The sequence below is a fragment of the Rhinolophus ferrumequinum genome, chromosome 23, assembly GCF_004115265.2.
Source record: "Rhinolophus ferrumequinum isolate MPI-CBG mRhiFer1 chromosome 23, mRhiFer1_v1.p, whole genome shotgun sequence".
NCBI classification, from domain to species: Eukaryota; Metazoa; Chordata; class Mammalia; order Chiroptera; family Rhinolophidae; genus Rhinolophus; species Rhinolophus ferrumequinum.
In genome coordinates, this window is record NC_046306.1 from 45,097,171 (window position 1) to 45,110,945 (window position 13,775).

The following is a 13,775-nucleotide window of genomic DNA, read 5'->3' on the forward strand; positions in this document are numbered from 1 at the left end:
GTCCAAGTTCCCTGCAGGAAAGCGGACTATGCTGTGCCTTCTCCAAAGAACGCATATCTCCAGCCATTCGGATCGAAGCGTTAGTCACCTCTCCTTTTGTTTCTCAGCATGTATAACGTGATAAGGGAAACAAGACAAAGATTGGCTTGTGTATACCTGACCCAAAGGGGGGCATCAACAAAAGTAATTGTCTAGAAGGAGTGGAAAGTTGGAAAGAGCAAAGTTCCGGGCATTCTGCTGTTATTAATTCCCAGCAGAAAAGGCACTTTACTTCTAAAGATTGTACTTGTTTCTTAAAGGGAGAAGAAGGTGGCAAGAATATTTAGGCTTCCAAAGAGGGCAGCCACACAAAAACAGAGCAGAGAGAAAGTTTGTGGGCCCATGACACCTCTCAAATTCTCTTTTCCATCTGTCATTTATGTGTGCCTGTTTATAGATAATTCTCATGGGAGCTGGTATTTATATGGCATAAACAGGAGTGTGCATTTGCACATGTGCATGCATGCATGTTCACACAAATAATTTAAGAAACTTACTCACAGATTACATTTATTTTTAATGTTTATAGGTCAGATAAATGTAGTGTCATCACTACATATAATAGTATAGCCCTTATGGGCTATAATATTTTTATTATCTTATCACATTACAAAGCTCCAGGATAAAAAGGAGGTCATCTAGTGACCAGAACATGTTATATACCTGACCCCATTTTGTATAACCCAGCTTAACTTTCTTGTCTAAACTCACAGTTTAGTGTTTTCCAATTGAAAACGGTATGAGGCAAGATACGTTGTCAAGTTCTGCATATGAGGCAGCTGAGGCCCTGACATTAAAATGTGAACTCAAAGTATACCAATAAATAAGAGGTATAAAACCCTGCCTGACCTCCAAGGAGAAATACCTTAAGATTTCTACAGCAGGAGGCGAATTCCTCTGCCTCAAGGAGGCTTGTATAATCTCCCACAATCTGTGTAATTCCTCTTGGTTTTGCAGTGAAATGTTTTACATATAACACCTGCTCCCAGCTTTCTGATAAAACTTTACATCTTATTTAAGATGCTGATCCATTTATTTCTGAAAAATAAACAACTCTACGCTTAGTAGTGTAAAACATGTTTCACTATGCTCATGGTTTCTGTAGGTTGGGAATCCAGGAGACATCATAGGGATGGTTTTTCTTTGCTCATAAATGTCTGGTCAAATTCAAGGCTGAGCTGACTTGACAGCTGGTAGGGAAACACCTATAGTGCATCCACGTCCCTATCTTGTAACTGATGCTCTTGGCTGAGACTTTAAGCAGACCATCCACAGGAGCACCCATTACATAGCCTTTCCATTTGGTATCTCCATGTGGGCTCATTCAAGCTTCCTCACAGCATGATGGCTGGGTTCCCAGAACAAACATCGCAAGATATCAAGGCAAATCTCGAGACCTCATCGTGACCTAGCCTCCAAAGCCATGCAGCATCACTTCTGCCAGACTCTACTGGTCAAGGCCTTCATAAAGTTCTGCCTAGTCTCACAGGAGGGGGTATTTAAGTAAATGCTCTAGAGAGTATGAGAGATGGGAAACATTGCAGCAGCCATTTTTTTGAAAATGTAACCTGTCACAGCTGCATTTCTAGGGATAATAACAGTACAGCTTGCTTTCCTAAATACTATTTTGAGAAAGATTATGTCAAATGAACCAAACCTCTGAGACCTAAAATGCCTTTTAGCTTATTAGGTCATGGCATTATAACAGGGAAAAGTAAAGGGTGTTTTTACTCAAAAGCCATTATACTTATCAAGTGCACATTAGCATATATAACAACGTTTCTGGGGGAAGAAAGAAATTATTACATAGCCGAGTCCTATGAACACCAAGCACTGTTTCTAAGCTTGTTAAATATGTGTCTCTTAGATATTTGTGCTGTTCTACTTCCAAAGAACACAAACATGACTGTGATGGATCCACACAAGTTCCTTAGTGAATTCAAAACAGTTTTTTGTCCTTGTTTGTTTTCTAAGTCAACTGGAATTAGAGGTAAAAGGAGACACCATACAGAAAGGCAGGGTGCTGATAGGAGGGCCCGGCCTTGCTTTCACCCAGGGGGAGGGAGTGATGCGTCTGCAGGCCTTCGGCAGATATTCTTCGGGGCTCGAGGAAGGTGAACACATGAGATTCCCATCTTCACCCAGTCTAACTAAGGTTGGGGGAGGGGGGAAGATGGACAATTGAAGCAGTGATGACAGGAGCCAGGGGAAAGAAGGGAAGTGAGCATGTGGATGCCAACAGAGGTTTGGTTCCATGAGTGAGGTTGGAGATGAGGGAGAAAGAAGATGGAGATAGGCCTTATGGAAAACGGCTTACTTGGGGGATTCTATTTAAATTTGCACAAGCACAGGGCTTATGTCCTGTTCTCTGCTGTGTCTCCAACACCTGGCATAATGCTTGGCATATAGTAGGAGCCCAGTTAAGAGTCTGAAGTGCACAATTACAGAGAGAAAGTAGATCGCCCTTCAGGATAGGAGCCTTATTCATGAAGGACAGTAAGGGCTGCAGAGAGGAATCTTGAGAGGGTAGAACCTGTGGTCAGAATACCTGGCTGAATCACTAACTAAGGATTTCAAGTGGGTCGTGTAGCACCTTGGACTCTCAGAGTACTGACTTCTGCCGCACTGGAGTAATGCCCCCCCGCCCCCACTTATTTCAGACAGGTGTTAGGGTATCAGGAACATTGAAAGAGCATTACACAGGAGGACAGGCTATTAGGGTGGACCACAAGCGGTGTGGGCTAATTTACATACATGTTAAAATATTAGCAAGGAAGCTGCCTTACCTACTGAAGCTACTGACGTCTTTAAAAATATGATAGACATGTACAAATCGTTTGTTAATTTCAGCTATTATTATAGTTTTCATTTATTAAAGTAGGCCACCAAAAAAAAATAAACTTGTTAGCTGCTAGGTAATAAAAGTCCTTGAAAGCAATAATGCTGCATTAAAAAATATTTGACCATTCATATACTTTAGGACTTTTCCCCACATGGTACAGATTCTAAGGTATTGTTGCATTCTGATAATTTCTTTCCTCAAAATGCCCATATTGAAAGGGAGGGCTCATGTCTTGGGTTACATTAATTTAGGCATAATAAATATTCTAAATATATGCTGAACCTTTAAACAGACAAAGCAGGAATTCTCCTTGCCAACAATTTGTCAATTAGTATTTTAATCATATTTGTGTCTTATTTATACCCTGACAACCTCCAAGAAGGATCTGAGCGGAGGGTTAGCTCATTTTCCACATGTAAATGGCCCTTTCTCATTGCATTTTTCTAGTCTTAATTTCTAAGGTCTAATTAAATATATTGCCATGGTCACTGCAGAATCTTAAATGAAGAATTAACATTTTTCAACCAATGAGAGTGGAAAGTTTTGGGAAAGTGCCCTTACATGCCAGGCCCCTTTATTCTTAGATGTTGCTTCCCTGTTTTAGTCTTTACATCACCAATCAAACAAACACACACAAAATATATTTATTATAGTCTTTTACAAGGTCACAGATTGCACGAATACTAAACATTCTAAATTATGCATATTAAGATTGTAAAGTGATGTACAGCCCCCTTGACTACCAGTGTGCTTTTTAAAAATAAACTTTAATCAGCACTGTGCATAGCCCTAACTCTGTGTAGGGGGCAGCACACTCTGTCAATTGAAGTCATCCCCAAAGCCTTACAAGCCCATTCTCTCCTGTGTTCAGATGCTAAGAATGCAGACTCCAAATCTAATTTACATCCTTGTTATTAGTGGGCCACAGTTCAAACTGGAAACATCTCTGAAGTCCTTCACTGTAGCTGAACAAGAGCTGACTTTTCGGTGGCTAAAGGGCATGGCAGGCAGCAGGACTCAGCCATCAGAGGGGCTTTGGAAAGATGTTGCCCAGGAGGTGGATGTGTGGTCTGAGCAGGAGTTTCCATATGTTGACAGGAGGGTGGGCACAAAGGGAGAGCCTCTAGATGGAGACTCCGAGGTGGGGTGGGGCAGGGAGCTTTAGGAGTTGCAACAGGTGGGTGCACAAGGTGCGGGTATAAGCAAGATGCCATGGGAAGGCTGACACAAGTCCTTTCCTCAGCAGGTTGAAGTGTTTGCATTCTATCCTGGTGGCCCTGTGGAGCCCTGAAGTTTTCAAGCAGGGGTCCCCATGGTCAGGTCTGCATTGTAGGAAGCTGACTGTGTAGGAAGCAAGAAGACTGCACTGGGTGTGGAGGATGTGATTCTGTTCAGGTAGGTAGATAAGAACAAGGACTAGTTGTCTTGATGTGAGAGGCACTGTTCCTCTGACTTTGCACAGCATGTTTACCTATCACCTGGGGCACAGAGCAGTTCTGTCTGGGGCTAGATGACAGCATTTGCCTTATCCTGTCTTACCTTAGAGGCCCAGGAATGGTGAGCAACTTACCCAGGGTCACAGAACTGAGAGTGGACATCACCAGGATTGTCTCCAAAATCCCATCCCCATGTACCCAGAGCCCTTATCTGAATAACATAGAGGTACATATGGCATCTTTGAGTTTGTTGTGGAGAGTGGCCATTTAGCAAAATGTTGAAAATGTCTGCTCTGAGTCAGGTCCCTAGCCTGGGCTGCACTCTTGACTTTATGGCCCTGGGAGTTTGGGCAAGTTACTTGATCTCCATGAGACTCAGTTTCCTCATCTGTAAAGCATTCCTCCCGCCTGACCACAGAACTGTGGAGGGATATGTGCAATAAAGCTTATGAAAAGCCTGGCACACGCAAATGCTCAGAAGACAATGGCCAGTATTACTGTCAGTGTCGATATTGTGGACTGGGGGAGGTGTCATTTCTCTAGTGTGGTGCAGGGCAATGTGTCCTGTCCCTCAGTAGCTGACAATGATGTGTCTAGAACAAGGAAATTCCTCAGACCCTGAGTCCTTGACTCTTATAACCATCTGTTCATAAACCACCATGAGCTAACCCCTTAATTCATGCTTTTTGATGATGAAAAATTATTATTACAATTCTATTCTGGGAGCTGAAGGGGTATAATTCTGAGTTTAGATACATTTAGAAACCCATCTAAGACTGACTCTGCTTTAAGCCTTTCCCTCTGGGTTTTGGATTCTGTTAAGTTACTGAGAAATAAAATTGATCATTTTGTAGATTAATGAAAGATTGTGCCAAGATCACTTTTAAGTGCTGCTGCCAGGGTCATTCTTTAGTTTTATGGCTTGTGATGCTCCATGTCATCCATGATGTGCGCAGACTTATTTCCTCTCCTGCTTTATGACAAGTGTACTAGGTGGTCTATGTCAGACAGCCAGTCACAGTATTCCCAATTAGACAGGGGTAGGGTGTTGGTGGTGTTCGGAGCATGTCTGATTTCTGTCCTGGCACCAAAGGGTTAAGTCCTCTGTCCTAAATCAAAGACACCACCTCCCAAAACCCTTCAACTGGAGTCAGGCTGTTCCTTTCTAATAAAAAAGTGGAATTATTTTGGGAAGAGATCACTCTGGTGAAATATATCGAGTTACTTTGTGGTCTCCCTGCTCCTAAAGTGGTGATGAGCAGTAATAAAGAATGTTGAGAAAGAATTGGCCTTTCACATGAATGGCTCTTAGGCTAAGAATGCAAGCAAATAGAATTCATCTGCATTTAACCAGTCGTATGCTTACAGAATTTGATAGATATATTAATGCAATATTCACTGGGGTAATATTTCCTTGCTATTACCACTACGTGGTTATGTAACTATCAGCACAGTTGTGCAATGGACTTGATCAAACAAGAACATTCATGAAAATGTCTAATTACAGGACAAAACTGAGGGCTTTGTGTGTTCCTGTATTTTATTTTAAAACTCCTGAATTCAGATTCACCCCTCCTGGGGATCACATCTGACACTGACAGGAAGATGGGTTTGGCCTGACTTCCTCTGAGTCTTGAACCAAGAGATCATCCCACATGTGTGATATTGGTGTCACGGAATGGAAACAGAACCAGAAAGGACCAGAGAGCTTCCCTTGAGGGGCTGCACTGGGTGATTATCTGGGTCACAGAGGGAAATTCTCATAGCAAGAACTTGGCACAAATTCTGTAGACCAAGTAGAACCTTGCAGGGGAGGAAGGCCAAGGAAGGATTCCTGGGGGTCAGTGATGGGTATGGGAGTGTGGGCCATGCCCTGGCCCCATATGCTGTGGGGAGGACAGCCCAGAGAATATTATGGACAGAGGGGAGGGAGGCCTGGGTATCCATGCAGTGTTTTGGAGCCTTATATGTAGGCAAATGCAAGTTCCATTAATAGAAATAAAGAAAACAAGAATGACATCACAGAAATGGTGGTGTGAGGAGTGTTTCTTGAAATCTCCCCTGGAATTCACAACAAATTGAACAGCTATAAATCAACAACGGACTCCCTGCATGGCACACAGGCATGCCTGAGAGACCTGCAATTGAAATCATCTAAAGGTGGGCAAATTGAATGAGTGGGGACGAGAGAATGGGAAAGTGCAGAGATGCAGGTCTCAGGCCAAAGGACACAGAAGGGAGCTTGGATCTGCATACATTCTGGAGCTTACCGCAGTTGTGGGAGACTGATGCACAGGCCCGCTTGAGGGAATCAGCATACAACACGGCTGAACCCAACGCTCATGGCTGACACCTTGGAACAAAGACTGAAGGAAGAAGGGTGGGGAAGGTGGTTTAAGCCCTCACTGCCAACAGAGGATGGAAGACATAGATATGAAACCTGGCCAACTGCCTCCCCACCCTCCCAGAGCTTGCTCTACCGCCACCCTCCCAGTGCTAAGAGCAGACACCAGAAGAAATGGTAGCAGTGCCAGCTCAAAGGAACAGAATATTTACAGATCTGAGAGCTGCAGCCTTTCAGCCACAGACTCACAGTGCAAATAATTATGGTGAAAGGGAAGAAACTGTAGGGTCAAGACAACTGTGAGCTGGTAGTCTTCATTGCTCAAAGTCACTTCTCAGAACCCAACCAGCCATCACCCTCACCTATCTGGGAAGATCCCATCAGGGAGAACCAGAGCCGCTGAGACACACAAGCTCTGAATCTGGTTGCAGGAAGAGCTTTGGCACTTCAGAAGCTCTCCACATTACCCCATAGAGATGGTGCCCTGTGACCTAGGTAACCTGGTCATAGAGGAGAAGCCCACCTTCCAGAGAACACCACATTGTATGAGAACCTGGAACAGTGTAAAAGAAAATAGAATGTTACAGTGTGAGAGAGAATAAAAGGCTGCAGTGGGACAGAAAATAAAACATTCCAGCAACACCTACTGGATAGCAAAGGAAAGGCCTCTTCCTTTCAAGCATTGCAGAGCCCACTCCTGTAGAAGCCTAGGGAGAGAAATAATAAATCATTAATTGCCCTGAATAACCAAGGTCACAAGGCAGCTCAGGAAGGAAATGAAGTCTCCAGAAAATGAACTTAAAGACATAAAAATTTGTGACTTAAATTTCAGAGAATTCAAGATCACAGTTCAGAAAAACTCAATGAGACACTAGAAAACACAGAAAGGCAGTTTAATAAACTCAGAAACACAATCAAAGAACAAAATGAACATTTTGTCCAAGAGATTGAAATTTTAAAAAAGAAACAAATAGAAATTCTGGTGATGAAGAACTAAATAAAAGAAATGAAGAATGAAATAGCCACCTTAGGTAATAGAGTTGACTAGAAGGAGGAAAGAATCAGTGACATCGAAGATAGAAATCTGGAAATGACACAGATGAAAGAAGAGAGAGACTTGAGAGTTAAAAGAAATGAAAGAACTCTACAAGAACTTTCTGATTCCATCAGAAAGAGAAACATAATTATGGGCATACTGGAAGGAGAAGAAAGGGAGAAGGGAACAGAGAGTATATTCAAAAAATAGTCAACGAAAACTTCCCAAACTTGTGGAAAGAACTGGTCCTCAAACCCAAGAAGCAAGTAGAAGACCCAATTACTTGAATCCCCACAGGCCTTCTCCAAGGCACATTGTGTTGAAGCTTTCAAAAATTAATGACAAAGAAAGAATCCTCAAGGTATCCAGGGTAAAGAAGACGGTAACCTACAAAGGAAAGCCCATTAGATTATCATCATTTTTTTTTTCAGCAGAAACTCTACAAGCTAGGAGGGAGTGGAATCAAATACTCAAACTATGAAAAGAGAGAAATTATGAGCCAAGAATAACATGTCCAGCAAAGATACCCTTTACATATGAAGGAGGAATAAAGACCTTTAGAGAAATAAAGAAGCTGAGGGAATTTTCTAACACATGAACTGCACTACAAGAAACACTGAAGGAGGCTATATGACCTGAAACAAAAAAAAACAGAAGAACACAAAACCATGAGTAATATTCTGAACCGACAGACAGAAGCAGGAAATGGCAACCCATACACAAAATAGGACACTATACACTTGAACAAAACATACAAGGAAAAGAAGAAAAAATGCATTTAAAAAAAAGAGGAAAAAGACAATTTGTGACTGCAACATGGAAATCAATTCACAGTATAAGTAGGGATAATTTGTGACAACAAAAAATTAAAAGGGGAGAGAGTAAAGATCTAAACCAGCAAAAGGGAATAAAGAAAGAAAGCACGCTGGAGAAAAAGGACACTGTAAATATAAAATATTTTTTTACATAAATTTAATGGCGACTATCAAAAAGAGAAAATCCAGAATTGAAATATATAACATAAAAAAAGAAGAAGAGGGAAAAATCATAGAATACCAACACACTGAAATTATAGACATCAAAAAGGCAAAGAAACAATGGAGACACAGCCTTACCACAAAACAAGATAGAACAATAGGAAATCCTCATATATCAATAATCACCCTAAATGTAAATGGACTGAACTCACCAATAAAAAGGCACAGAGTAGCAGATTGGATCAAGAAACTAAACCCAACCATATGCTGCCTCCAAGAGACACATCTCAGCTACAAGGACAAATATAGACTTAAAGTGAAAATGTGGAAACTGACACTCCAAGCAAATAGTATTCAGAGAAAATCAGCTGTAGCTATACTGATATCAGATGTAACAGATTTCAGGATAAAAAAGGTAGCAAGAGACAAAGATGGGCATTTCATAATGATAAAGGGGACTATACAACAAGAAGACACAACAGTCATCATTATTTATGAACCCAATAGGACCCACTGAAATATACAAAGCAACTACTATCAGAACTAAAGGGAAAAATTGACCAAAACACAATTATAGTTTAGGGGACCTAAACATTTATTGTTTCAGGTCTTATGTTTAGGTCTTTGATCCATTTTGAATTAATTTTGGTACATGGTGACAGTAAGCAGTCTAGTTTCATTCTTTTGCACATGGCGTTCCAATTCTCCCAGCATCATTTATTTAAGAGGCTGTCTTTTCGTCATTGTATGTTTTTGGCTCCTTTGTCAAAAATTATGTGTCCATATTAATGTGGTTTTCTTTCTGGGTTCTCAATTCTGTTCCATAGAGATAGTTAATATATGCAAATCAATCAATGTGATATACCACATAAAAAAATAAAGGACAAAAATCATATGATTATATCAATGGATGCAGAAAAAGGGTTTGACAAGACACAATATCCATTTATGATTAAAACACTTAATAAAATAGGTATAGAAGGAAAATACCTTAAAATAATAAAGGCCATGTATGACAAACCCTCAGCTAATATCATAATTAACAGTGAAAAACTGAAGCCCTTTGCTCTATGTTCAGGAACACGACTGGGCTGTCCCCTATCACCTCTGCTTTTAACATACTATTGGAAATCCTAGCCAGAGTAATCAGACAAGAGAAAGAAATAAACAGCATCCAAATTGGGAATGAAGAAATTAAATTGTCACTTTTTGCAGACAATATGATGCTATATATAGAAAACCCTGAAGAGTCCACCAAAAGCTATTATAAACAATAAACGAATACAGTAAAGTTGCCGGCTACAAAATCAGCGTACAAAAATCCATTGCATTCCAATATACTAACAATGAAATCTCGGAAAAAGAAGAAAAAAACAATTCCTTTTGCAATTGCAACTAAAAGAATAAAATCCCTAGGAATAAACTTCACAAGGATGTGAAAGACCTATACACTGAAAACTGTAAGACATTTTTTAAAGAAATTGAAGGAGACACAAAGAAATGGAAAGACATTTTCATGTTCATGGATTGGAAGAATCAACATAGTTAAAATGGCCATATTACCCAAAGCAATATACACATTTAATGCAATTCCCATCAAAATCCCAATGGCATTTTTAAAAAGAAATAGAATAAAAAAATCATCAGATTTGTTTGGAATCACAAAAGACCCCCGAATATCAAAAGCAATCCTAAGAAAAAAGAACAATGCTTGAGATATCATACTCCCTGACTTCACTTTGTACTACCGGGCAACAATAATCAAAACAGTGTGGTATTGGCAGAAAAACAGACACACAGACCAATGGAGTAGAATTGCATTAGTTTTGTTTTTTTTTTTCATTCAGAATAATTTAATTACAAGGCTAGTTAATGGAAATTTCTATTACAAAATACTTCATTTGCTATGTAGTCCTAGAAATAGATCTAAAAAGTAATCTACTGGTTAATAGGTTGTGACTCTCTAGGGCAGTGACATGATTAAATAGAAACCATAGGCTTGAATCCTATGGACACATTAATCTAGATTTGATGTTGGTTCAGAATCTTTTAGCAAAATTAATAATAAATATCCATCTTGATCTGTATGTTTTCTTTTCATGTCCACAAAATGAAGAGCTTTTCTTGACCACCAGTTTTCCATACAACGGATGAGTAAATCTTGTAGCACTAGCCAGAAATGGTTATGGCTTGGGAACCTCACAGACACTGGCCTCTTTCAATGGGCAGACAGCGACCCCTCATTCAAAATGAAGCTGCTAATCAGTGACATCCATAGCTTCATTAGTATTCATCATCCCCCAGGATGCTTAGCATTTTCACGTAACAGCTCCATTACATCGACAGCCATTCTTCCGACCACCCATGAAAGATCCTCAAGTTCCGAGGCAAAAGCACATTAATTGTTTCAATTGTCTTTTTGCTGTCTATTTCATTTAGTTCTGCTCTGATTTTGATTATTTCCTTCCTTCTGCTGACTTTGGGTTTCATTTGTTCTTTTTCTAGTTTTTTAAGGTTTTTCTAGTTTATGTGAGGTTGTTTATCTGGGATTTTTTTCTTTCTTGAGATTAGCCTGTGATGAGATGAATATCTCTCTATTACTGCTTTTTCTGCATCCCCCAAATTTTGGTAGGATGTGTTTTCATTCTCATTTGTTTCTATGTATCTTTTGATGTCTCCCTTTATTTCTTGGTTAACCCAGTCTTTCTTTAAATGTACATTTTATTTTATTTTATTTTTAATTTATTGGGGTGACAATTGTTAGTAACATTACATAGATTTCAGGTGTACAATTCTGTATTACATCATCTATAAATCCCATTGTGTGTTCACCACCCAGAGTCAGTTCTCCTTCCATCACCATATATTTGATCTCCCTTACCCTCATCTCCCACCCCCCACCCCCCTTTCCCTCTGGTAACCACTAAACTATTGTCTGTGTCTGTGAGTTTTTGTTTGTCTTGTTCTTTTGTTGTTTTTGGTTTATATACCACATATCAGTGAAAACATATGGTTCTCTGCTTTGTCTGTCTCACTTATTTCGCTTAGCATTATAGTCTCAAGATCCATCCATGTTGTCACAAATGTTCCTGTATCATCTTTTCTTACCCCCGAGTAGTATTCCATTGTGCATATATACCACAACTTCTTTATCCATTCATCTATTGAAGGACATTTTGGTTGTTTCCACATCTTGGCCACTGTAAATAAAGATGCAATGAACACTGGAGCACATGTGTCTTTATGTGTAGACGTTTTCAGATTTTTTGGATAGATACCCAGAAGAGGGATTGCTGGGTCATATGGTAATTCTATTCGTAAATTTTTGAGGAACCTCCACACTGCCTTCCATAACGGCTGCACCAGTCTGCATTCCCACCAACAGTGTATGAGGGTGCCTTTTTCTCCACAGCCTCTCCAACACTTGTTACTATTTGTCTTGTTGATAGACATTCTAACTGGGGTGAGGTGATATCTCATTGTGGTTTTTATTTGCATTTCTCTGATGGTTAGTGATGTTGAACATTTTTCATATGTCTATTTGCAATTTGTATGTCCTCTTTGGAGAAATGTCTCTTCAGGTCCTCTGCCCATTTTTCAACTGGGTTGTTTGTTTTTTTTGTTGTTGAGTTTCATGAGTTCCTTGTATATTTTGGATATTAGCCCATTATCGGAGGCACTCTTTGCAAAAACCTTCTCCCATTCAGTTGGTTGCCTCTTTATTTTGTCGATGGTTTCTTTTGCTGTGTAGAAGCTTTTAAGTTTCATTCGTTTCTTTTAGCTTTTACTTCCCTTGCTTTTGGAGTCAAATTCATAAAATGCTTTTTGAACCCAAGGTCCATAAGCTTAGTACCTATGTTTTCTTCTATGCAGTTTATTGTTTCATGTCTTATGCTTAAGTCTTTGATCCATTTTGAATTAATTTTGGTACATGGTGACAGATAGCAGTCCAGTTTCATTCTTTTGCATGTGGCTATCCAATTCTCCCAGCATAATTTATTGAAAAAGCTTTCTTTTCTCCATTGTATGTTTTTTGCTTCTTTGTCAAAAATTATCTGTCTATATTTATGTGGTTTTATTTCTGGGTTCTCAATTCTATTCCATTGGTCTATGTGTCTGTTTTTCTGCCAATAACATTCTGTTTTGATTATTGTAGACTTGAAGTACAAGCTAAAGTCAGGGAGTGTGATACTTCCAACATTGTTCTTTTTTCTTAGGATTGCATTGGCTATTCGGGGTCTTTTGTGGTTCCAAACAAATCTGATGATTTTTTGTTCTATTTCTTTAAAAAGTGCCATTGGGATTTTCATGGGGATTGCACTAAATTTGTATATTGCTTTGGGTAATTATGGCCATTTTAACTATGTTGATTCTTCCAATCCATGAGCACGGAATGTCTTTCCATTTCTTTGTGTCTTCTTCAATTTCTCTTAAAAATGTCTTATAGTTTTCAGCATATAGATCTTTCACATCCTTGGTTAAGTTTATTCCTCGGTATTTTATTCCTTTTGCTGCAATTGGAAAAGGAATTGTTTTTTGTATTTCTTTTTCTGAGATTTAATTGTTAGTATATAGAAATGCAATGGACTTTTTAACGTTGATTTTGTAGCCATCAACTTTACTGTATTCTTTGATTGTTTCTAGTAGCTTTTTGGTGGAGTCTTTAGGATTTTCTATATATAGCATCATATCATCTGCAAAGAGGGACGATTTAACTTCTTCATTTCCAATTTGGATGCCTTTTACTTCTTTCTCTTGCTTGATTGTTCTGGCAAGGACTTCCAACACTATGTTGTAAAGCAGAGGTGAAAGGGGACAGCCCTGTCGTGTTCCTGAAGGTAAAGCAAAGGGCTTCAGTTTTTCACCATTAATTATGAGATTAGCTGAGGGCTTGTCATATATGGCCTTTATTATGTTAAGGTATTTTCCTTCTATACCTATTTTATTAAGTGTTTTAATCATAAATGGATGTTGTATCTTGTCAAATGCTTTTTCTGCATCCATTGATATAATCATATGATTTTTGTCCTTTATTTTGTTTATGTGATGTATCACATTGATGGATTTGCATATGTTGAACCATCCTTGTGCCCCTGGGTGA

The 13,775-nt window shown here is 39.3% G+C and overlaps 1 protein-coding gene across 4 annotated transcripts in view; it reads right to left on the bottom strand.

Moving 5' to 3' along the window:
• Positions 1-13,775, bottom strand: part of SYNDIG1 (synapse differentiation inducing 1) — a 223,959-nt gene that overhangs the window by 37,295 nt on the left and 172,889 nt on the right. For 2 of the 4 annotated variants that reach the window (XM_033095214.1, XM_033095215.1), the window contains exon 4: positions 7,309-7,368. The exons of the other annotated variants lie outside the window; for them this stretch is intronic. In XM_033095214.1, coding sequence (XP_032951105.1) covers positions 7,309-7,368 — 60 coding nt within the window. The remainder of the gene's footprint in view (positions 1-7,308; positions 7,369-13,775) is intronic. 4 annotated transcript variants of the gene reach the window in all.